This window comes from Sparus aurata, chromosome 3, assembly GCF_900880675.1.
Source record: "Sparus aurata chromosome 3, fSpaAur1.1, whole genome shotgun sequence".
Taxonomy (NCBI): Eukaryota; Metazoa; Chordata; class Actinopteri; order Spariformes; family Sparidae; genus Sparus; species Sparus aurata.
In genome coordinates, this window is record NC_044189.1 from 18,012,388 (window position 1) to 18,035,104 (window position 22,717).

General features: G+C 39.0%; 1 protein-coding gene across 12 annotated transcripts in view; it reads right to left on the bottom strand.

Annotated features, from left to right (window-relative positions):
• epb41a (erythrocyte membrane protein band 4.1a) overlaps nt 1–21,613 on the bottom strand; it is a 61,765-nt gene extending 40,152 nt beyond the window's left edge. For 10 of the 12 annotated variants that reach the window (XM_030411912.1, XM_030411910.1, XM_030411905.1 and 7 more), the window contains exons 1-7: nt 21,450–21,613; nt 6,813–7,133; nt 5,223–5,543; nt 4,767–4,871; nt 3,498–3,712; nt 1,936–2,154; nt 699–786 (exon numbers count right to left, since the gene is read on the bottom strand). In XM_030411912.1, coding sequence (XP_030267772.1) covers nt 699–786; nt 1,936–2,154; nt 3,498–3,712; nt 4,767–4,871; nt 5,223–5,543; nt 6,813–7,121 — 1,257 coding nt within the window. In that variant the 5' untranslated portion in view covers nt 7,122–7,133; nt 21,450–21,613. The remainder of the gene's footprint in view (nt 1–698; nt 787–1,935; nt 2,155–3,497; nt 3,713–4,766; nt 4,872–5,222; nt 5,544–6,812; nt 7,134–21,449) is intronic. The other 2 variants (XM_030411908.1, XM_030411907.1) reach the window with 1 other exon arrangement.
• Between the last annotated feature and the right edge of the window lie 1,104 nt (nt 21,614–22,717).

Genomic DNA, 22,717 nt, shown 5'->3' on the forward strand with positions numbered 1-22,717 from the left:
ATTGCGCAAACTAATTAGGCTTCCATTACAAACTATTTGCGCCTAATCAGCTCTTAAAAGGTGATCAGTGATCTGAAATTAATCTTTTAAGTTATTATCATTATTCTGAGTTCTGTTCTGTTACTTGAAAATGGTGTAAGTGGATTTGATAAGATATTCAAAGAAATTAGGATTCCTGAAGCTGATTCAAACCTCTCTACTAGGAATCTCTTACCTAGTAATTTTCATGCTTTTTCAGAAATAATCGTAAAAATCACAACTGCCATTTCAATATTCTTCATCTATAGAATCAGAACACACCACATGAAGAAAAGTTGTCCCGTACTGTACTTGTATCTGTAGTGCTCACCATCACCCACAGGAGGGCAATACAGTCCTCTAAAATCCCTCCCTCCATTTTAGTTTAAATCCCCAACCTGATGCAAAGACTGTGACCTGATTTCTACTGTAAAACCTGACATGTCATATGTTTATCTACTGTCTAGACCATGAACACACACTTCTGTGATGCATAACAAACACACTAGCAGACAAAGCTTTTACATCTGTTCTGTTTGCCCACATCGAGTAATGGAAGGCTGAATCACATTCACATCCATACTGTGTGTGTTAGTGGTTTTATTTGATCTATGAAGGACACTTAATCCTAGAGTCACCATGGTAAACAAGATCGACTTACTAGGCGTTTTTGTGCTCACCTTGGCCTGGTGAAGGTCCACTCCGTACATGGAGAGTTTCTTGGCATTCTCCAGAAACATAAGGTCTGCTTGGGCCGGACTCATTGACCTGCCACGGCACCACAAACGAAAATTCTATCATGTTTTGATCAGTCATGTTAATTCAAAAGACAAGTCTGTTCAATAAGGCTCTAATCACACAAAGGCTTGTAGATACAGGCACAACAGCTTTTTTTGGCAAGGGATTTCTAGCAATGCGTTTTGTTTTGATCAGCCACTCACTGAATCACTGTGAGGTATTCCAGATAGAGAAACTATGGTTGATTTGCATCGCAGAAATATGTAAAATTTGCCAACGTGTTTATTTCTGTTGACATTTATAACACACAATAGCAATTTAAGAGATACAGTTGAACACAGTGGTATGACCTATCTGATGTTTCAGTTATGCTTATTTACTTGCCTACCAAGGATTTTATGTTTACGCCTATTTACGCGATTGTTGGTTGGTTGGTTGGTTTGGTTAGGTTTGGTTGGTTGGTTGGTTTGAGTAGGTTTGGTTGGTTGGTCTACAGGATTACATAAAAACTATTTCCGCAAAACCTGGATGGAAGATGATTTAAGTGACTGGGCTCTATAAGTGAGCACAATTTGATGCAGATCCAAATAATACTGTATCTAGCATATTTAAATATGATTAATTTAATATCCAGATAGGCTTGATTGAATTAAAGGGGACTTTTATGGACTGTGTTGCTTTTCTGGTGTCTTTGATATCTACATAACAGCAACCATTGCCAGTAAAGTTACTTCCAAAATTTTATTGGAACTGTTACTAGTTCTAATCATTTGAAAGCAAAGTAACTTTACTGTGTTAGTGTCTTTGTTGAGTAATACGTTACTGATTACAGTACTCTTGCGTTACTTTCACCAGAAATAACTGCAGGCGCATTACTCAGCATTGTAAAATAAAAGTGATTAATATCATTTCATGGTGGGTAATCAAATTGAGATTTTATGAACAAAAATCGTGATCCAAATTAAGGATGTATTTTGACAAAAAAATCTGATATACACTGAGAGGCACTTCAAGAAAATTTGAAAAGGTGCTGAGAAAATTACCTTCTTAATTACCAACAGAAAAGGCAACATTTTGTCTTGTTTACTTATCATCTTTCTGCCAAGCAAACAGAATTTTATGAACTATGTAAGAAATGTGAACACTTCCTACACTGTTTGACTGAGACAGCGTTCTGACCTGTACGTGTGGTGCAACTCCATCATTTTGTCCTCCAGCTCCTTCGTCTGACCCTGGGCCATTTTCATCTCCTTGGCGTATTCACTGCCGTGCACCTCGGGGTCATACTCACCCAGCTCCGACTGCAGGGCGTACGAACCCAGCAGGGCCAGTGTGACGAAGGAGCAGGGAAGTCGGCCCTGCAGGATGTCCTTCCGTAGCTGGAGACACAGATAGTACCTGCAATGCATAAACAGGGATCAGATGTACTGTATATGGAACTTTAATAACTTATAACTTTTTTCGGATGCTTGTAGTGGGTTCCTCCTTGTCCAGAAAAGGTTAGTAAGTGGACTTTTGGTTAAGATTTTTGTCAGCATTCATACTTTGTCTCTCATTTCTACACCCCTGTAATGCTTGATTACAATGTTTGATCCATATTGGTTCATTTTGATATTAAAAGCACATAGCAAAGATTTACTCATCTTATTAATACTGTTCACCTATTTGGAACATAAGTTCTTGGCCACACATAATTAGGACCCTAAGGATGACAAGTTTTCAGAAGTGTTTGTCCTCATCGCACCAGATTCCTGTGGAGGGTGAATTTTTTGATTTTGCCACAAAACAGGACGTTGTTGTCAGTGGGCAATGAATGCTCGTAACGTCAAAAATTGTGATCTGGTATGGGTCACTGGTGCAGTTATGGCAAAATGGCTCTACGGCCTAGAATATTTCAGTGATGGTGCCCCCACAGTACTTTACCTACATGTATGAAATTTCATAGGCATGTGTATCACATCATCATCTGCAAAAATGCCCCTTAGTGCTGTAGCCTAAACAAAACAGGAAGTCAGCTATTTTTAATTTAGTGTTGACTGTTTTGCCATTTACAGTTGATGTACTGCTTTAAACATCATTCAAACACTGCTTGAGATGTTATCACTCATCCAAATTTCTCTTGAAGTGAGAAGATGAGGATTCAAACCCCTCACCATGGGATCATGGGCCACATGCTCTACCCATCCTGCCACGGAGACACAGGAAAACTGCATAACTTTTCAGAAACATACTAATAATAAAGACTTATTTTATTTAACAGGGACGATACATACAACTTTGCCACAGAAAATGGGAAAATGTGATGCATATAAGACGTCTAGCTTCAGCTAATTTGCAGTCTATGTCCCTGGTGTCACTTGAATAAATAGAGTTTGAATGTGTCTGCAGTCAGGCTGTTCATTTATTGTCTCTGCACACACCACTGGAGCTACAGAGGTGTAATGTTTTGCAACACAGGCAACAAAAATGTAGCAAGAGTATACAAGTATCATGTTAGGTCAATAATAATACTACAATAATGAATAACAGTTTGATGAAAGTACAATTTGTCTGTGATTTAATGCTTTAATTTCAGATAAACCACGCATTCACTCTTAAAAACACTGAATACCATGTTAAATGTGATGTTAAAATCATCACACCTCATCTGGAGATATTCATCATTTTCACATTAATCTTTTGATGCAACAAAACTGGGTTTGTAGTCGCAGTTGACAAAATCACTCGATCCCACACAATACCTTGTTATGTCTTCAGACAACTGGGCTGGATCCGGTGGATAGAATTTCACATTGAAGGTGAAATTGTAGTTAGCACCTTGAGAGGGAAAAAGGAGGTTGTGATGAAATAACTGTGAACATGTATTAGAAACATGTGACAAAAGAACATTTGAACAAAAGGTGTTCTGCCCACCTTGTACCTGCCGGCGGATCTCCTTGGTCAGGTCCATCCAAGTCTAATCAAGAAAAAAAAAAGAGGAGGTATATAGCATGAGATTTGCATGTTCAGTGTCAGAAGTCCTTAAACACTGAGGGCAACATGTCCGTCTAACCATTAATGACATTTACATACAAAGAACTGCCTTTTTCTTGTCTTATGGAATACTGATGTTGGGACTGTTGGATTGATTCATTGAGGCCGGCCCATTGCATTTCATTTCACAAGAGGAACTTGCTGCAGATAAATGTTTGCAACGGCATTATGTACGAATTGTTCTGTGTATTTTACAAGAAGATGTGAGCATGCTGCATGTTTGTATTTATTGTCTGCTGTACTGTTTTTGCATCTGTTAGCTGCCCTCTAATGACAGTTGCTGCTTGGGGAAAAAGTATGAGCAGGCTTTGAGGAGTGCCTTGTTTCTGTATATTTTAGGGGGGTTTTCATGGGCGGCTGTATTTCTATCCACCCTTTTAGAGATTGTATTATTTGACTTTTTAACACTAGCTAGTGGCTAATTTTTAGTGCCCAGAGGCATTTTATTTACTGCTGCTTACCAACCTGTATGCTTCAGATGTAGGTAATTGTATTTTTGCATGAACTAACTTGTGGCCTTTTTCAGTGCAGTTTAAACATTCATTAAGTTTTGTGCCTTGGGCAAAGCAGACAGTCACACATATAGTCTGTGTCTCCTCCTGTGTCTCCCCGTTGGTATGTTCTGATTTTCATTCCTTGAGTTTTCATTTGATTTCTACTTGCAACTTATTGTGTATTTCAGCTTTAATTATTGAAGCTCTCCTTTTGTTCCCCTATACTGCTTCCTGTGTGCTGTCTGCATTTGGGTCCTCACCTTGTTTCCCCCGTTATCGTAACACATTTGGCATCCAAATAGGGGAGTGGATTGTCTTTAAGGAAAAAAGGCTCACAATCTAAAAACACCGAAGAGCTTTTGCTGATTAGAAGTTCTAATATAGTCCCCTGCAGATTTCATTAGGGTCACAATTTTTGACACTGGAAATACAAAAATACAGATGCCAGGTGGAAACAAGACTTAACGAGTGACAGTCTCTCACCTTCATGCTGGGTGTCTCCCAGATGGCCAGGCCATAGTAGTCTTTTTCCAGCAGGTTGAGGTGGTCACACACCTTCATGAACAGCTCCTGACCTTTGGCATGTTTCTGACACACACACACACACACACACACACACACACACACACACACACACACAAAGTGAACAAGACACAGAATAATCAAACTGGCTATTTTAGATCAATCTATAAGCCGCATTTTTATTGAAGATATTAGAAAGAAAATGTTCTCAGCTTCTTACAAATTTTGAATAACATGAATGTAAGAATGCCCCCATTTGAGAAACACTGGCATAATACTTCTACATGGATATGACACTTTCAAGAGAAGCATGTGGATGCATGTTTTAAACATAAATAATTTAGCCAGTTGGAATAAAACATTTTTTTTATTATGGATGGGCATGACGAATGAAAAAACAAGGGATAAGGATCTTACATCCAGCTCACACTCGAATAGTGCGTTGTCCAGCAGGGTGACTTTGATCTGCATGGTCTTGGGTCGGCGCGGACCTCTGGGAGCTTTGGCCTTTTCCTCTGTCAGTTTCTCCTCTTTCTCTCCCTTACTGGATCCTTCAGGGCCAGACTCTTTCTCCTCCTCCTTCTCTTCCTCCTTCTCCTTCTCCCCATCCTCCTCCTTCTCCTCCTCCTTCTCCTTGTTCTCTTTCTCTAGGACTGCTTCCTCGTCTTTCTCCTTGTTGCTCACTTTGTCCTCTCCACCCTTCTCCTCCTCAGCTTCGTTCTTCTCTACCTGGACGGCCTGACAAAGAAAAAAATCTCAATGCAGTCAACAGACTCTTGATCATTTCTTTAGACAGATTTATGATATGACTATAGGCGTTTTAAACACTATAAACTTCAATAGGTCTACGATCAAGTTAAACTGTCCCATTGGCATGGATGTGCACATACATATGTTTGCCTTTATGGTCTTTGACACACTTGAGGGAACTAATGAAAACACAGACGATCAGCCAAAGTAATGCCGAAGCCATGCAGAGGTGTACTTGGTCTGCAGCAGTGTTTAGATTGGTGCTACGTGGCAAGAAAATTTATGTTTTGGCTGATCGGTGTACATTTTCACGTGGTTACTTCTGAATTTTACATTAAAGTCCGTTTCAGACATTAATCTCTTGTTGAATAAACAAATAAAATATTAATAAATAATCTCAGCAACAACAATCTCTATATATCTTCAGATTGCATGAACACAAAATAAATAACAGATTCAAGCAATGTTGAACAGGCCCTTGCATTCCCCCATTCAGGACTAACATTCATTGTCTCGATGTAAGTTGGTTGACTCGGCTCTAAATCTCCACTCTGCATTTGAAAACATGCACTGTTTACACATGATGTTGGTGTATGTCTTGTTTAGATCCCACAATGTTAATTTCATATAGCCTAAATCAAAAGTTGTTTTGTCAAATGTGTCTCGCTTCCTGTTGCCAGTAAGTGGCACTATGTCTCCAGAAGGTCACAGAGACATTCAACCTTCCTGTTTGCTGTGTTATCATCCAACAGCCATGGCAACATGATGTTACATCAGATGTTATTGTATATCTGGTGGAGACGATTTGTAAATTCAATCGAAATCAAAATATTGGCTGCTCTCTGTTCTCAACAAGTGGCATTATGACTATGATTTAATATCGACTTGTACGACTCTTAAGGTCTTGGCTCTCATCAGACATTTAGGGGTGTCCTGGAAGCTCACCTAGGAGACCTCCTACCATGTGGTAAAGGCTGAGTCCCTTCTACAGCAGGGCCAGGTTTAATTCCAGCACGGGCCCTTTACTGCATGTCAACCCTAACCTTAACAGCAGCCTCTGAGAGAACAGAAAACATTTTTAACTCACTGCTTGTCTCTTGATCTCTTTCTCTTTAGCTCTCTCTTTAGTGTCTTAATGAAGTCATTAGGACCATTAACGTAGAAGTCTGACAGAGAATCATGACTTCAACCACTTGTGCAAGGTCTGAAAGGGGCCTCCGATAAGCGGTAGACAAAGATACACGGTGGCCTGCTGACCTGAGCCTCAGCACTGCTCACTGAGTGCTGATCCAGGGCGACCTCTCCCTCTGTCCTCAGCTCGGGTTCAGGATCAGCGATGGGAGCTTTAGCTTCTTCTTCGTTGTCCTCCTTCTCTCCCGCTTCACTGTCACACTGCGAGCGCCTCTTCAAGAAGGAGGAAAAGAGGCGGGAGAGGCCGCGGCCGGCAGAGTTGCGGTTGCGAGGCCGGAGCTGCTCCTCCTCTGGTGAGGGCGGCTCGGGGTTCTGGCCCGTTTCCTCCTGCTGCCCCGGCTTCTTCTGGAGACTCTCTGCCTCATCTGTTGTCATGGCAACAGCCACCTGTGGATATTGAGGACAACATCAAGTTAAAAAAAAACAGAATATATACATACACATACTTTTTAAAGGAATTGTTTGTACTACATTGGTGTATTTCATTTCAACAAAACACTGTTGAAACACTGACAGTGACTTCTTCAGAGACCTACAATGTTGAATTTCAGAAAACTTTTGATTTACAGAAGTACTCCAATGTATTTGTATTACACTTATATAAAGGTAAGTGATTCATATGAGACAGCTTCGCCTGTCTTTCCTTGAAGAAAAGAAGTAAAAAAAGTATGGTCAATTCATCATTAAAAATAAAGCAAGGGAAGCTAGGTTGAACCTGGCATCTCATCAATGACAAACTATTTTCATAAAGAAACCCTATCTGCACTGATCTCCAACCAGCTAGCCAAAATTTAGTGTTAGTGGGCAGTTGGCAAGCTGCCACAGAATGAACGGAGATGGGGACCTCGAGTTTCAATGGCTAATGGGAAGCACAAAGCTAAATTGGCTTTTCTGCTGCATGGCTGGATTCATGGATCTGACTAACCTCTCACATAGAGAGACATTAAAAGTCCAGAAGTCATACTACATCTGATCTCAAACTTAAGCTTTTCAGACAAGTGAGGAACTAGGCACTGGATCAAGTGGCCGCATCAAGCATGACAAGGCATAACCAACAGGTGGACAGAAATCATGCTATTCTGAAGAGATTGATTGAGGGGTGTTGAGACCTTTTGCTGAATTTGAAACACTGCTAGCAGAACATCTGGCAATGTTGTTTATATTATATATAAACAGCATATGTAAGGTCTCTAAGTTATTAAAAACAATTGTGTTTGCAGACGATACAAATCTTCTCTGTTTTGTCAACAACTTGGAACAACTCATGGCTACAGTTGAGATGGAGTTAAAAAAACTAAAGAGATGGTTTGATTACAACAAGCTAACATTGAACCTAAATAAAACAAAATGTATAATTTTTGGAAATCGACCAATAAATTCAAATAAGAAACTCATGATAAACAATGTTGTCATTGAAAGAGTGTCTGAAATCAAATTTCTTGGAATAATAATTGATAATAAATTGTGCTGGAAGCCACATATAAACTATATCAAAACTAAAATATCAAAGTCAATTGCAGTACTATACAAAGTTAAAGATTTCCTAAACCAAGTATCACTATACACCTTGTACTGCTCCTTCATACTTCCATATATAGGCTACTGTGTGGAAGTGTGGGGTAACACGTACAAAACAAATACTAAACCAATCTTTATCCTTCAAAAAAGAGCCATAAGAATTGTAAATAAAACCACTTACAGAGAAACAACGAATCCATTGTTTATCAAGTTAAAAGCTCTAAAATTTAACGATTTGGTCGATTTCAAAACAGTTCAAATTATGTATAAAGCCAAAAACAAATTATTACCCAGTAGTATTCAAGAGTTGTTTCAATTTAAAGAAAATCATTACAGCCTGAGGGGAAACGATATATTCAAGAAACAATTAGTAAGAACAAACACAAAATATCATTGTATTACAGTCAAAGGAGTCACATTATGGAATAATTGTAACAAGGAACTGAAAACATGTACATCATTAAATAAGTTCAAACGAATGTTCAAAGACAATATACTGAATGGATACCGGATGGAATAGGAGGCATAGGTTGTTTTGTTACTTAAGTACATTTTATTTATTATTTATGTGATCTGAATTTTTGATTTCACAAGAATGATTATAAAGTTAAAAAATGAAATATATTTTTTAAAAAAGGAGTAGGACTCGATAAGTTCACACTTCCTTCCTGCTCCTTTTCGGACATGAAATATTTGTTTGCTTTTTTCGGGTGGGATTTAATGATTTGCTGTATACCTGATGTTTTTAAGGCTTGTTTGTTTTGGTATTATTATTATTTATTTATTTTTTTTACTTATTTTATTGTCTTATTTTGTCTTTAACATGTCCGAATAAACAAATAAAAAAAAAAAAAAGAATTGATAAGTGCTGTCAACTTTGATCTCCAACACTGAGAGAGGTGTGTGTGGCAGAGTCATCGTTGTGATGTTTGTCTTAGAGTGGCAATATGTGAAATATGTTTTTGTAGATTACAGCACACTTGAAATGTAGCACTGACAGACTAAATAAAAAGGGAATTGAGATGATGAAGAAGTAGTTAGTAGTATTGTAGTGTGCAGCCCAATAGACCACTGAGAACGTCATACATAAGGATGCATTGAGAAGCCTTGAGAAAATGTTTTTTAGGGTTGCACATCTTACTTAGAGGTAGGGATCAAACCCTCAACCCTAGCACTAATGGGAGCCTCAAACTATCACCTGAAAAAGTGAGGGAACACATACAAAATCCACTGTGTTATTATGAACAGAGAATTATTTTTTTATTATGTCTTATTCAGAGCATCCACAACAATCACTCAGACTCAGCAGGGAGAGGTGCGTGGAAACAGCTGATTCACAACATTCCTAGGTGACATACTCTGGCTGTCTGTCTGTTTGATCGATTGCCTTGGACACTTTACAGTATGTGAACAGCGACGCACACTCAGACTGCACGGGCATCTTAAAGCAGCAGTCTTGCAGATTTAATTCCAAGAGATCCTTGGTGCCGTCAGTCAGTTGGCAGTTAGCAGCTTTGCCACGCCTCCATAACAACTCCACATGAAAGCGAAAAGGGAACATTACTGTTTACTGAATAAGAAAGTGTTGGTATAAAAGTAATGTTATAGCGATGGGTGGTGCCGCTGTGTACCACAGTTCTTTCTGACATGAATCTCCAACTGTTTCTCCCTGCAGAGGAATCTATCTCCCATTACCATCGACATACATCCCTGTGTCACGTCTAAAAGTGTCCTCGTCTCCGCACCACATGCTAACACAAAGTCTCTACGCACTTTGGTTTTATACACTCTGTTCACTGCACCTTATATTTTATCTTGCACTACAGTTACTCTGCTTATTTATACACTTTTATACATTTTGTACATTTTTGTATATTACTTTTTTCTATTGCTATTTAATATATTTAATATCTCTGTGTGTAATGCTGCTGCTACACCGTAATTTCCGAGCTTGGGATCAACAAAGTCTATCTATCTATCTATCTATCTATCTATCTATCTATCTATCTATCTATCTATCTATCTATCTAACAAAACTGTGTGTAAAGACTGAGAGACCCGCAGGAAAACAAACACTGCTGCCACAAATTTAAGTGAGTGTCTTGAGTTCTCCTAACTGAGCTGATTTGAAAAGAAAATAATAAACAGGACATGGAGACGTAATGTTTTTTTGTCTTTAGTCGCCCATCGACACCCAGAGTACATCTCTGGTATTGCAGCAAATGCAAGGGCTGTCATCAGTGGGCCATAGGCTCAATCATCATTGTGTTACCTCATTTGGTGACAGATAGCGACTTAATAGATATTTATTTACATGGACATCTTACTTTGAACACCAATGCCGACTCGCTTGTGGGATTTACAGTGATCATATGTCAAAATAGTTATACGATAAAACGAATGAACTAATGCCAGTTCGGCTCGTATTTTATACAAATGATCACAGCCTTAATCGGCCTACACCTCAGACATCATGCCTCAGAGCCGCTCCTTCCATCTCTTTTTAAAATCAGATTTAAAATGCCTGCAAAATACACTCACAGGTGACTTTTGAGGAAACTTCAATGGGAAATAAAAGAAGGACAGGAGAGATTACTGAAACTAAGTAACTGAAGATAACTAAATATTACACAACTTTTATTTTGATAGTGACTAAGTAGGTGGAGGATGCACTCAAACAGGTGCCGGTCCCAGTCCTGGAAAGGTCCCAGATCCTGTTCTGGAAGCATCCAGCACCAATTAAGGCCTGGTTACAACAATTTTGTTTCATGGTGAAACACTGCAAGGAATGCCTTTCAATGAAAAGTCGCAATCTTCACTGAAGGCATAATCAAGGCCTTTACATAAAAACAAAACTCTTGACACAATTATAATGATCTCATGGCATCCTTAAGGTACCAACAAAAGATTCATATAGACCTATTGTACGCAGCTGCTATAATAATAAATGGCAACACACCTCTCACCATTCAGTGCATGGACATTTTTGTTCTTTCTTTATCCATCACTTTAACATTCAGACAGATCATTTTCTAAAGATCAACTGATGGAAAATATCACTCAACACTGAGCACCAAAACATCCAAACTTTCAAATTGATTTCTGGGGTCAAACTAAAGTAACGATGTCATTACATTATTTGATGTAAGTCAACCAGTTTTACGATTTCAAGAATGGGCGGTTTGGTTCGTAGGTTAAAAATGCAATGCATTTGTGAGACATAAATGTAAAAAAACATGCTTAGGCCTATCTGTATTTCTGACTGCATGGTGTCTTGTGTCAGAGTGCTGAAAGTGAGCTTAAGGACTGAAAGCGGCTTTAAAATTAATCGGGCCTGTGTGGGATTAAAGGCTGATGTGGAAGCTGGATGTTTCCCAGTCCCTCCCCAACCCCCAACCCCCATCCCCCTCCCCTCGCAGTGCATCTGTGTGGGTAGAGGTCAGTACATAGTCCCGACACTGACCGGGCCTTACAGATCAAGATGTTAGATAAAGCGTGCATCAGTGATGGAAGTAATAATATCAAGACTCAAGATATCAAGTGGCTGGTTAAGAAGTATCTAATCACAGGAAAAATACAAGTTTAGCCAGAAAAACTTGTAGCCAGAAAGCTTTACATTCTGAAAATACCATGCGTGTTTATGTTTGTTTCTAATCTTTATTTCAGCTTTAATACTTTATACTTTAAATTCAAACGTGAACCACAGACAACAGCCTTCACCACGTCTCTTTAGCTTTTATCTTGGGTTTGCCTCAAAATAAAGCTGGAAAATGTAAGGCTACAGTGAGTGGCGGACACGTTCTTGATTTCAATTTGTGATCGGCGATTTCCTTTCAACAGTCGCCGGCACATGGTTGTACGGAGAATGGTGATGTAGTCATTGTGATGTAATCAGCTGTGTGATGCGAAGAAGACATAGTGCTTAGGTATACTTCCATGTGATTGGTTCGCTGGTAAGTAGTATGCAGTATATTGATTGAGAATGAGGTAGGCATCACGTTACTATGCGATTTCAAACAGCCGGAGAGGTGAGGAAACCCAGCTTACAGACGACAGCAGGTCGGGAGAAGCTAGCGCCGCTGGACAGAGGGAGGGTGACGCAGCCCCCACCCCAGAGCCAGAGTAAGGTGAATGATAAGAGCACAAGTGTAAAAAGCATCAGAGACTAATTTTTTAGAATTATGGCTGGATAATATGACTCCAACATGGTGAACCTTGTACATGCCATGGCCAATAGAACGCCTTTTTTTTACAGAGGTTGTAAAAGAATTGTCCAAAGATGCAGAGGGGGAGGGCTTTCACAAGTTACCTGACATACCTGACGAGGCTGGACTGGGAAACATATAGCAACTCTAAAAAAAAAAAGAAGCATAATTTGGCTTGCATGCTTGCTGTTCTCTTTGTGGAAAAAAAACAGGAAAAAAAAAACCTCCACCATTGAATTCCACAGATGGGACAAAAATTGTCAACATTAAATGCAAAAGCTTTTGACAGAGCATGACAGAAGCACTGTACATGATCACTTCTTGGAGATGGGAGAAAGTACAGCAAATGAATAAAAAAAAATAAAAAAAGCTGTACGATAGAGACTGTTGGACGTATTAAGCCGCTAGGAATCTGACATTCAGAGGTACCACACACAGACTCGATGAGCCAGATAACGGGCATTTTTTTTAAGGCATAAGAAAGTACGATGACATCCTATATGATCATCTACAAAACACTGGGCAGAACTGGCAACAGGAGAAGAGAGTCGTGCCCATTACTGTTTGCCTAACAGCCAAAATAAATGTATTGATCTTTGTGCACATCATATCTAAAACACTATTTTGAGGGAAGGGGCCACATACTACTCCATAATGTGTGATGCCAAATCCAGATGTCTTAAAACAAAGCAAAATGTAATGCTGAAAAGTTAAGTCTGTAAGAGTCTGGAAAATAAAAGAACGTCTTAATAGAATTTCAGGAACGTTCGATAAAGACAGAGGGAGAAATAGCAGCTATTGAGTGAACATGGTATTAATAGCTGACTGCAGAGGACTGTGTGATGATAATGGCACTAACTGCATAAAGTCAGTATAATGTGTAAGGAATCCAGCCGTTTCTCTTGATGTGCGGGCTGCAATCAGAAGGTGCATGAGGACAAATATGTGGATCGCATGTGTGGATCGCATCTGGCGGACGCTACTGCTGTTCCCAGTGCCATGAGACAGACAGAGTCGAGTGATAGAAAAAGGCCTATTCGGATTTAAGGTGTTTTATTTTGCAATGGACAGCACTGTCTCATAACTCAGGAGCATTTAAGGAGTTCTGCATCCAATGGAAATTCAGAAATATGCCAAAGGACGACATCGATGCATGGTTGTATAGTCTCTTTTCTTTCACCTACCTTTTTATACACCTTTTTTACCTTTTACACACAAACAAGAACACCCATTAACACCCCATACACATAAATGGGGATCTTCTTTGACATCAAGATTCTTTCCTTTTTGTTTAGGGTCAATTTCATATGTTAACCCAAGACTTTCCTAGATGTGTAACTATTATTTTTGTTTTTCCTCTTAATCCACAGCTTCAGAACCCAATTTCAGAGGGATTTTCTCCCACAATACTCCATCTCCAGAGGAACAGCCAGCGAAAGTTCAGCTACATCAAGATGTTGAATGTTGAAGATTTGTTGAATTCAGTTCAACATTTAATACAATCTCACCCATGAAGCTGATTGGAAAACTGAACACTCTGGGCTTGATTCAACACTCTGCAACTGGATACTGACCCCAATATGGATTGGAATAGGTAGTCACACCTCCTCTACGTTAGTGCACAACAGCGGAGTTTCCCAAGGCTGCATGCTCAGCCCCCTACTGTTCACACTGTACACCCATGACTGCACTCTCAGACATTAGGAGAACTCTGCTGTGAAGTATGTAGACAACACCATCATCATCGGCTGCATTATAAACAACAATTATAGCTGCTGCGCAGCGATGGGTCGGGTCCGGTCCGGGCTATTTTTGGCAAATTTAGGCAATTCTGAGCAACAAACAGGAGAATAGGAAGACAAGACAGTTGACAAGAATGCTAATTTTGGACCACTTTAGGCTTGAACTCACAACTTCTGGAACCAAAGACTGTCATCTATCGCTATGAGCTAATTGGCAAGTGGCAATACAACAGTGGCTTCACAAATTGAGTAAGCCATACACTGTTGTGCAGGCAGATTTGAAACCACTGTAAAAAATTAGTTATCAAGTTAGTTATCAAGACAAAAATCTGAAAATACACATATTGCAGCATGGAGATGTTGGTAATTTGTTTTTAAAAATGATTGATTTGCTCGATAAGTGAATAACTGATGTTTAGCTATGTCATTATTGCATTGACTCCAATTGTTCACATGAAAGAAAAAAAAAAAAGAAAAAAAAAGAAAAAAAAAAAATAAATAAATAAAAGAAAATAAATCAAAGGAGGAGAGAGGAAATAGGTTTAAGAAGTTTTACAGTTTCTGAAAAAAGGTAAGGTAATCTGGCATGAGACTGGACCTTTGTGCAAAATCTGGTTAGCTTTGACCCATGGTCCAGTCCAAGCTATTTGTTTTTATTTAATTTAGAGGCTTGCTGTGATGCCACCATCAGGACAACTGTCTTGTGTTTCATGTTGAGGACATCTGACATTTTGATCTGTCATCATCATCACCCTTGCTGGGTCTCGAACCAACAACCCCTGACACCAAGAACCAGCGCCTAACTCACTGAGCTAATTGGCTGGAAGTGAGACTCGCTGTGTAGCTTCATTTGTCGACTCAGGGAGTCACTGTCCGGGCAGCTGTTGTCAAGGCAGATTTCAACAATGGTCAAAATTCTGTTACCTGAACAAAAATCTGATAATACATAAATTGCATCTTGACAGCATGGAAATGTTGGTGATTTGTTTTTAACTCTAAGTGTTTTGCTTCATAAGAGAAAATCTGATGTTTAAAAATGCCACTCTTACATTGACTCCAGTTGTTCCCATGAGAGCAGAATTCAAAATGTTGATGAAGTTTGGCAAATATTAGAATTTTATCTCAAAAACAGAATTTTTGAGATAAAATTCTAATATTTGCCAAACTTCATCAACCATGACTCCAAAATATTCTCAATTTTTTTCAGGAAGATTGAAAATGTATTTAGCAAGAATTTGATAGTATATGTTTACAGTACTGTTTACAGTCAAACATTTTGATGCACTGTAGGCTTAATTTTTGATAAATCAAAAATCCGAGAAACAAGTTTTGTGGAGGACGGTCTGAAGAAGCTCTCTAGCAAGTTTGGTGACAATTGAGCAAAAATTGTGGGAGGAGATAGGTTTTATAAGTTTTACAGGTTTTGAAAAAAACTGAGTGATGGACTTCATAATTTGTAATGAGTTTAAGTGGACTAAAGTTTCAGCAGTATTGGGGCTACAGTTTGGTGAAAGTTTCAAAACTGTAGCATGTACTGTTGATTTTGTAGGTATTTTTAAAGTTTTAAAAATGTAAACGCTTATTGTGCCCCCCCCCCCAGGAGGAATATTGACATGTCCTTGGAATTAAGTAAATCTGGCATGGGGCCGGACAGTAAAGTTTGGTGAGTTTTCGCCCTTGGGAAGTATGACTTCCTCAGAAGAAACAAAGAAGAAAGAAAGAATTCCTAGGAATACAATAGTGTCCTGGCAGCTTAGCTGCACGGACCCTAATTAGAGTTCATATCAGGAGAAAATCGACATTCTTGCAAAGTGGTGCACAGAAAACACTACTGCTTAACGTCAGCAAAACCAAGGAGCTGATTGTTGATTTTAGAAAAAAAGGAGGCAAAGAAACACATCCCTGTCTAGATTAACACAAAACTAATCTCCAAAAAAAATAAAATCTAAGATTTGGCCTATACCACAAAGCTGTAAATGTACTGAGGTGTACAGTTTCAGAGCATCATGCCGTAGTCTTGACTTTGTGCTGCCTGTTCAGTGGAAAGGGCTCATTCACACAAGTCTGCACTTTGGCTGTTCAATATTGCTTACGATAACATCTTGATATTTTTAAGCCTTACTTTGACACATATCTTGAAATACACATTTTCTCAAAGGCAACATACCATGAATTCCACTCAAATACTGGCCAAAGCCAAAGAAAACAGGGAACCATGCTATGGCAACAGTGGCGCATGAAGATGCAGTGACCAGTAGCTCCTACAGATTAAGCTAATTTTTTTTTCAACTGTGATTTCTTTGGCTTTGTTGATGCAACACGTATCGTTTATGGTAGAAATAATGTCATCACCATTGGAGAAGAACTTGAGAAGGAGAAGAAAATGAGAAGGAAAAATAAGGAGCATTTAAAAAAGAATGGCTGTTTAGATTGCACAGTGCCGTCCTGTATAGTGTAGTTTTTTCTGTCACATCGTGCTTGTTAGTTCACACTTCTACTCCACTACATCTGGGAGGCAAAGATTAACCCTTTATTCAACACTCTCTCTGTTTGGTAAAAAAAACAGGCAAAACTTTTGATGACTTTAGAAAATTTTGACGTGTTCTTTTATGTGTTGAGAAAATCCTCCCACTAAAACTTAATGAACTATTTCGTGACCTTCTTTGATTAGCTTGAGAATACATCATCAGTTTTTCTGAACTCGAGAAAATTAGACTTTATATCTATACGTGGTTCTCGCAGGACAGCTATAACAAAAAAAATATGATGATCCTATAGATTATGATGCTTTGCTTTTGATTAAACCAATAACATATAAAGTAGTAAAGTAAGATCAAACTCAACAACTACAGCAGTAAAATTAAACGTACACATTTATGCAGCTGTAAAAACATCAGATATAAAAGGAAAACACCGAACTACTCTACTGCATAATTACTTTTGTACCAGCACCCGCAACACAATCCAGTAAAACAGTTATCATAGTTTAAATACACTGAAACCATAAGTGTCACTCTTTGTAATCTCATAGAGGGTAGCATTAAATATTTTTAGAAGATGTGCAGTCACGAGTGTAGAAACTCAACTAATTTATTCATACAAATGTACATCATGATATCAGTCCACAAGTCCATCATATTCACTTGTTCATTCATTTATCTTTCACTCACTTCCTTTGTAGTTTACTCATGAGAGTATAAAAAAGGCAGTTACAGGATGCAGCAGCTGAAAAACATTCCTATAGAAATGTCCATGCAGTACATAACACCTTTGAGTTTAGATCTATCCAAAAGCCCCTTTATTTACTGAATCCTACAACTTGTTTCATACCTAAAACTTAGATCTATTTATTTTGTTATCCTCGTATGTATTAATTTATTGCATACTTTCTACAGACAGTTGGGTCACTATGAGCTGAACTGACAAGCGAAGGGGAGAAGGAGGGCTGAGGGGAGTTGGAGAGGAGACGAATGAGACAACAGCTCAGTAAAGAAGGAAGTAAAACATTTTTGGGATGAAATTCAGAAAAAATCCACACGTCATTCTGCTGGTCGCAAGTGTATTGTCAAACACTATGATAAAAGTAAATTAAAAACTGCAAGTGATGGCAAAATACTTAATATAACGGCAGACACATCATTCGACAGGATCAGAACACAATTTGATACCATTGATGAGTACCACCCATAGTATGTCCGTGTCAAATCTCGTTTTGAAGTTTGACTTGTGGAGAAAAAGACATTTAAAAATCTTTCATACAAAAAAATACAGAGCGCCGCACTTCTTAATAAGCTGTAAAGTTCTGTTACCATTAAGTGGTTGTACTGAAAACATGTCAGTGCTTCTTACGTATGTGTGAATTTCAGTCATTTTTTGAAGATTTGAATGTGAAATGTCTTAAAATTTTTATTTTTTTGTTTGTTTGTTTGCCCAGTTTAAACAATCATAACCATATTGAAGGAATCTACTGAAATGCTGACCTACAAATCCACACATCTGATTATAAGATATGAACTTCTATCCCCCAAGCGGCTATTTGGTGCCAACATTTGCACACCCTCATTAAAGCTTGGAAGTCTTAGAGTTTCGAGATTATCGAAGCTAGTGTTGCAACGATATGCTACCCTTCCTGTTATGAATGCTAACCACAGGAAATTGTTGATTGAACAAATTTAAACTAAAATTTTAACAAATCATGTTAATAACTTTTCCTCTTGCAGATCGGATTCACTACCTAGGAGGAAAAAAAAAGGTTTCGCATGTATCGTAAGTTTGCGAGAAAAAACTACAGACATCAATGGGCTCAGCCTTCCTTCACCTGATTAGGCTAAATTCACAGAGCGTGGCCATATAAAGCTTTTGAATGTCAGACAGACTGGACACACCAGATGTGTGTGTAGAGCTGCTCGATTTCCATTTCCATTCATGGCTCCTTCAATCCTCACAACATTTTTTATATTTTTCCCTAATTTTTTTGCCTCAGTGCCCCTTTCTACTGAAGCAATATCTACCTACAAGAAAGATCATTCCCAAACCAGAAGGCCTGGATGAATGGAGAGGTTAAGGCTCTTTTCAGAGCCAAAAAAAAAGAAGGCGGAGACTGATGAAGGACCTCAACACCAACAGCACTAAAGATTTGTGGCAGGAGATTCAAAATGTTACAGACTACAAAAGCAGGAGCGCCCCCATCATGTGTGAGGCCACACTGCAGGATGAGCTGAACACATGTTATGCTCGCTCTGATCTCCTCCACAAAGACTCAACTGTGAAGTCTACTCAACCCCCAGAGGACGGGCCACTGTCAGTCACCACAGCAGATGTGAGAAAAATCCTGCCGAGAGTGTATATAAATAACGCTGCTGGTCCAGATAAAATACCTGGCCGTGTACTAAAAATACAGTTGCTGATCAGCTAGCTGATGTTACATTTTTAACACCTCAGTCTCACAGGAGACTGCTCCCTCCTTGCCTCAAGACAGCCACCATCGTCCCTGTACCAAAGTAAAAAGTCTAGAATTAAACAACTACCGCACTGTGGCTCACACTCCCATCCTGATGAAGTGCTTTGAGAAACTGATTCTTCAGCACATCAAAGACAACGTTCCTGCCAGCCTGGACCCTCACCAGTATGCTTTTAGAACCAACAGATCCACAGATGATCCCACATCTATTGCCCTTCAATCAGTCTTCACACACCTCGAAAATAACAATGGCTACATAAGAATGCTTTTTATTGGCTTTCAGCTCAACATTCACAATATCACCCATTAAGCTGATTGGAAAACTGAACACTCTGGGCTTCAACACCCTGCAACTGGATATTGAACTTCCTCACAAATAGACCCCAGAGAGTTCTGATTGGCAGTCACACATACGTGTAGCAGAGGCAGAGAGACAGTTGAGGTGAAGATAACGCGAGGTAATGATGATTTGCATTACGTCTCATAACATTTGTTTCTGTTATGTCCTCTGTGATAACTTTGGAGGCAGTGAAAATGTCTGTTTTTCAAAAGATGGATATAGGCTTTAATTTCCTTTCTCTGCAATACAGCCAGATTCAGGTGATAGTAAGGCTCTGATGTCACCTGACTACATTGCAAAGGAGGAGACAGAGAGAGGAGGAGAAGGATATGACATGGACACGGCTAAGCAATTTTGATACCCTGTAATCAAATGTACCTCCTCTTACATTTACAGCATTTACAACACTGTTTTCTTTATCTAATATCAGATTCTATGTGGTCCTTAAGCTGCATACAGCTGTACAGTACAATCTACTGCTTAGTATCAGCAAAACAAAGACACACACTCCTGTCTACATCAGTGGAGCTGAGGTGGAGCAGGTGAATAGTTTTAGGGTTCCTAAAGAAGTTACTAAAAGACCACACCCACCCAGCCACAGTCTGTTCACCCTGCTGCCACCTGACAAATGATACAGAAGTAGTTTGCATTGTTTTTGTTCTGATGATTTGATGTAGATTAAGAGGACTCAAACTCTTCATGATGCAACCCTGGTGTTGTTAAGCAATAAATAAAACAACTTTGAATTAAACTTTACTTGAGGGGGCACAAAAAGAGTAACACATGCTTAAGTATTTAATGAGTCTACTTGGTAACTACTCGGTACTGGCCTTGAAAAACATTGATGTTTTAACGTTGAGTAATTAATGAGTCATCAGCTTTTTCCATTAGCATCTGCATTACACCATGCAACCTAGTTAGTTGTTTTTCAAAATCATAATTGAGTATTGAGCAGCCAATCACAAACAGGCCAGTGAAACGCCTGACAAACAGTCCAAATACCCCACAGACCTGTGCAGCAGGCCCAGGCTGGGGGAGGTGAGCATGAGCGCTGAGCAGAAAAGTGCAGGAGCAGGGGGTAAGTTAGACTGAAGATTTGTGGAAACAGAAGCGGTTGACACAGTTAAAAAGTAACTAATACTGAGCAGCGTTTGAGAGGGATATTTTTTACTTGTGCTTAAGTATTGTTTTAATAACAGAAATTTCACCTGGAATTGAGAAACATCTCAGTGATGTAACTGTACTGGTGCTTAAGTAAAGATTTTTTTTTTTTTTTACCCATTCGTCTGAAATAATAATAATAATAATTATTATTATTATTATTATAATTTGTATCTACTGATAGAACTTTAATCTAGTGCAGCATTAGTTAATCAAATCTTGACCCCAGAATCAGTCATAATGACAGGCTAAGCTTCAGCTCTGTGCCGACCCTGTACTGGCCCTGTCACTGTACACAATCAACAGTCTCCATGATGGTTTAGTCTGAAAAAAATAAAGCAGATCACCTACCATCCACTGGATAACATGGAGGCTGTTCACAAGATAGGAAACGATGGTGATTATGATACCTAACGCACCAAATGAATGACACATATGTACCGTGTATGGTTACGGTTTCATTTGCAGTGAGCGTCGCTGTTTACTTCACAGCTGCTCTGGCTCATATGAGCAGGGCCTACAGAATCGCTCCATTCCCTCCAGCCAGCATTACATTTATCACTAGGAGGATTCATTTAAACACTCTTTTTTTTTTGGTATACCTTTCCTGGATTCCTTGCGTTTTGTTTTATAATTAAAAAAAAAAAACCCAGTGCGTTTGACAGTGCGAATAATAAAGGGGGCGGTATACCTGTCTGCAAATGGCGCTCAGTGTGAAAAAAATGTCAACAAATTGTCTGTGATCGCTGACAGGGTGATGGAGGAGAAATCACTCACCCGGCTCTGTGGTAATAATCCAGAGGGAGGACAGATCCTGTGTGAAAACGGATTTTCAGCGGTCAGTATTCCTCACAAACATGAGATATAAAGCAGTGATGAGCGTTATCAGGCGGCTTTTAACAATGTGTTTGGGTACCAGCGGCGGACTGTTAGTTGTTACCTCTCTGCCCTCAGTGTTGTCTGACAGGCAGGGAGGCAGGCAGGCAGGCAGGCAGGCAGGAGAGGAGCTCCACAGCATTTGTAAGCATTTTTAAAAATGTTTTTATTTTTTATCAGCAAATGGAGGAAGACTGTGGTTGAAAGCAGCAGAAAAATGGATCCTTCTATTTTTTTTATTTTTTCTATTTTTATCAGATGTATGCTCATTGAAAAGTCTGTTTGAATTCAATTGAGATTCAATTGAATTGAGGTCATTTGCTTTGCTTTTTGAATATATTGATAAATGCCAAATTAAAACAAATTAAACGAAAACAAGTATGATGGTCCATTAAATAATTCATATATAAATATGTAATGTTTACCCTTCAATATTCCATTTCTCTACGGATGATTGGAAGTCCTGCGTAGCAAGTGTGTATTGGGTGGCTGTGGCTCAGGGGTAGAGCCAGCGTCTTGTTATTGGGAGGTCGCCGGTTTGATTCCCCTGGTCTGCATGCCAAAGTGTGGTCCACCATGTGGTGCACATCTATATGAATTGCAGTAAGTCCCTTGCTAAATGCCCTACATGTAAATTGAAACAAGCAAAAAGCGGACTGAATGTGAGCAGAGCAAAGGAAAAGGTTAGCAATAATCTGTCATGTCAGGGCAATAAACATGTGGATTGCTTGCAATGTGTCATTTAAATCCTTCAGTCTCTCAACAAGAGACTAATATTTAACCTTCCTTGAAACAACATACATGAAGTTCCTACTTCTGCCTGACAGCTGATTCACAAAGCAAGCTCTGCGGGTTGTAGGCCCACAGGGGCCTGGCTCAATGTAGATCTATGAGTCAAGGCCTAATAACCAGATGACTTATCTGGTCACCAGAAAACTCCTATATGATTTCCAGTAAATTACCTATCAGCCTCTGTCAATTGGAAATACTAGGCGTTATCTCCAATTTGGCATGATAATGCTCTTCTGTCTATATGCTCGCCATTAATTTTTCCACTGTGGTCTAAACGAGGCATTCATGTGTTAGATCATGTCTTAAATCGCCAGGGACTTTGCTCTTTTCAAAATTTAAAGGAGAACTATTTGAAAAAACTTGCTCATTAGATAATT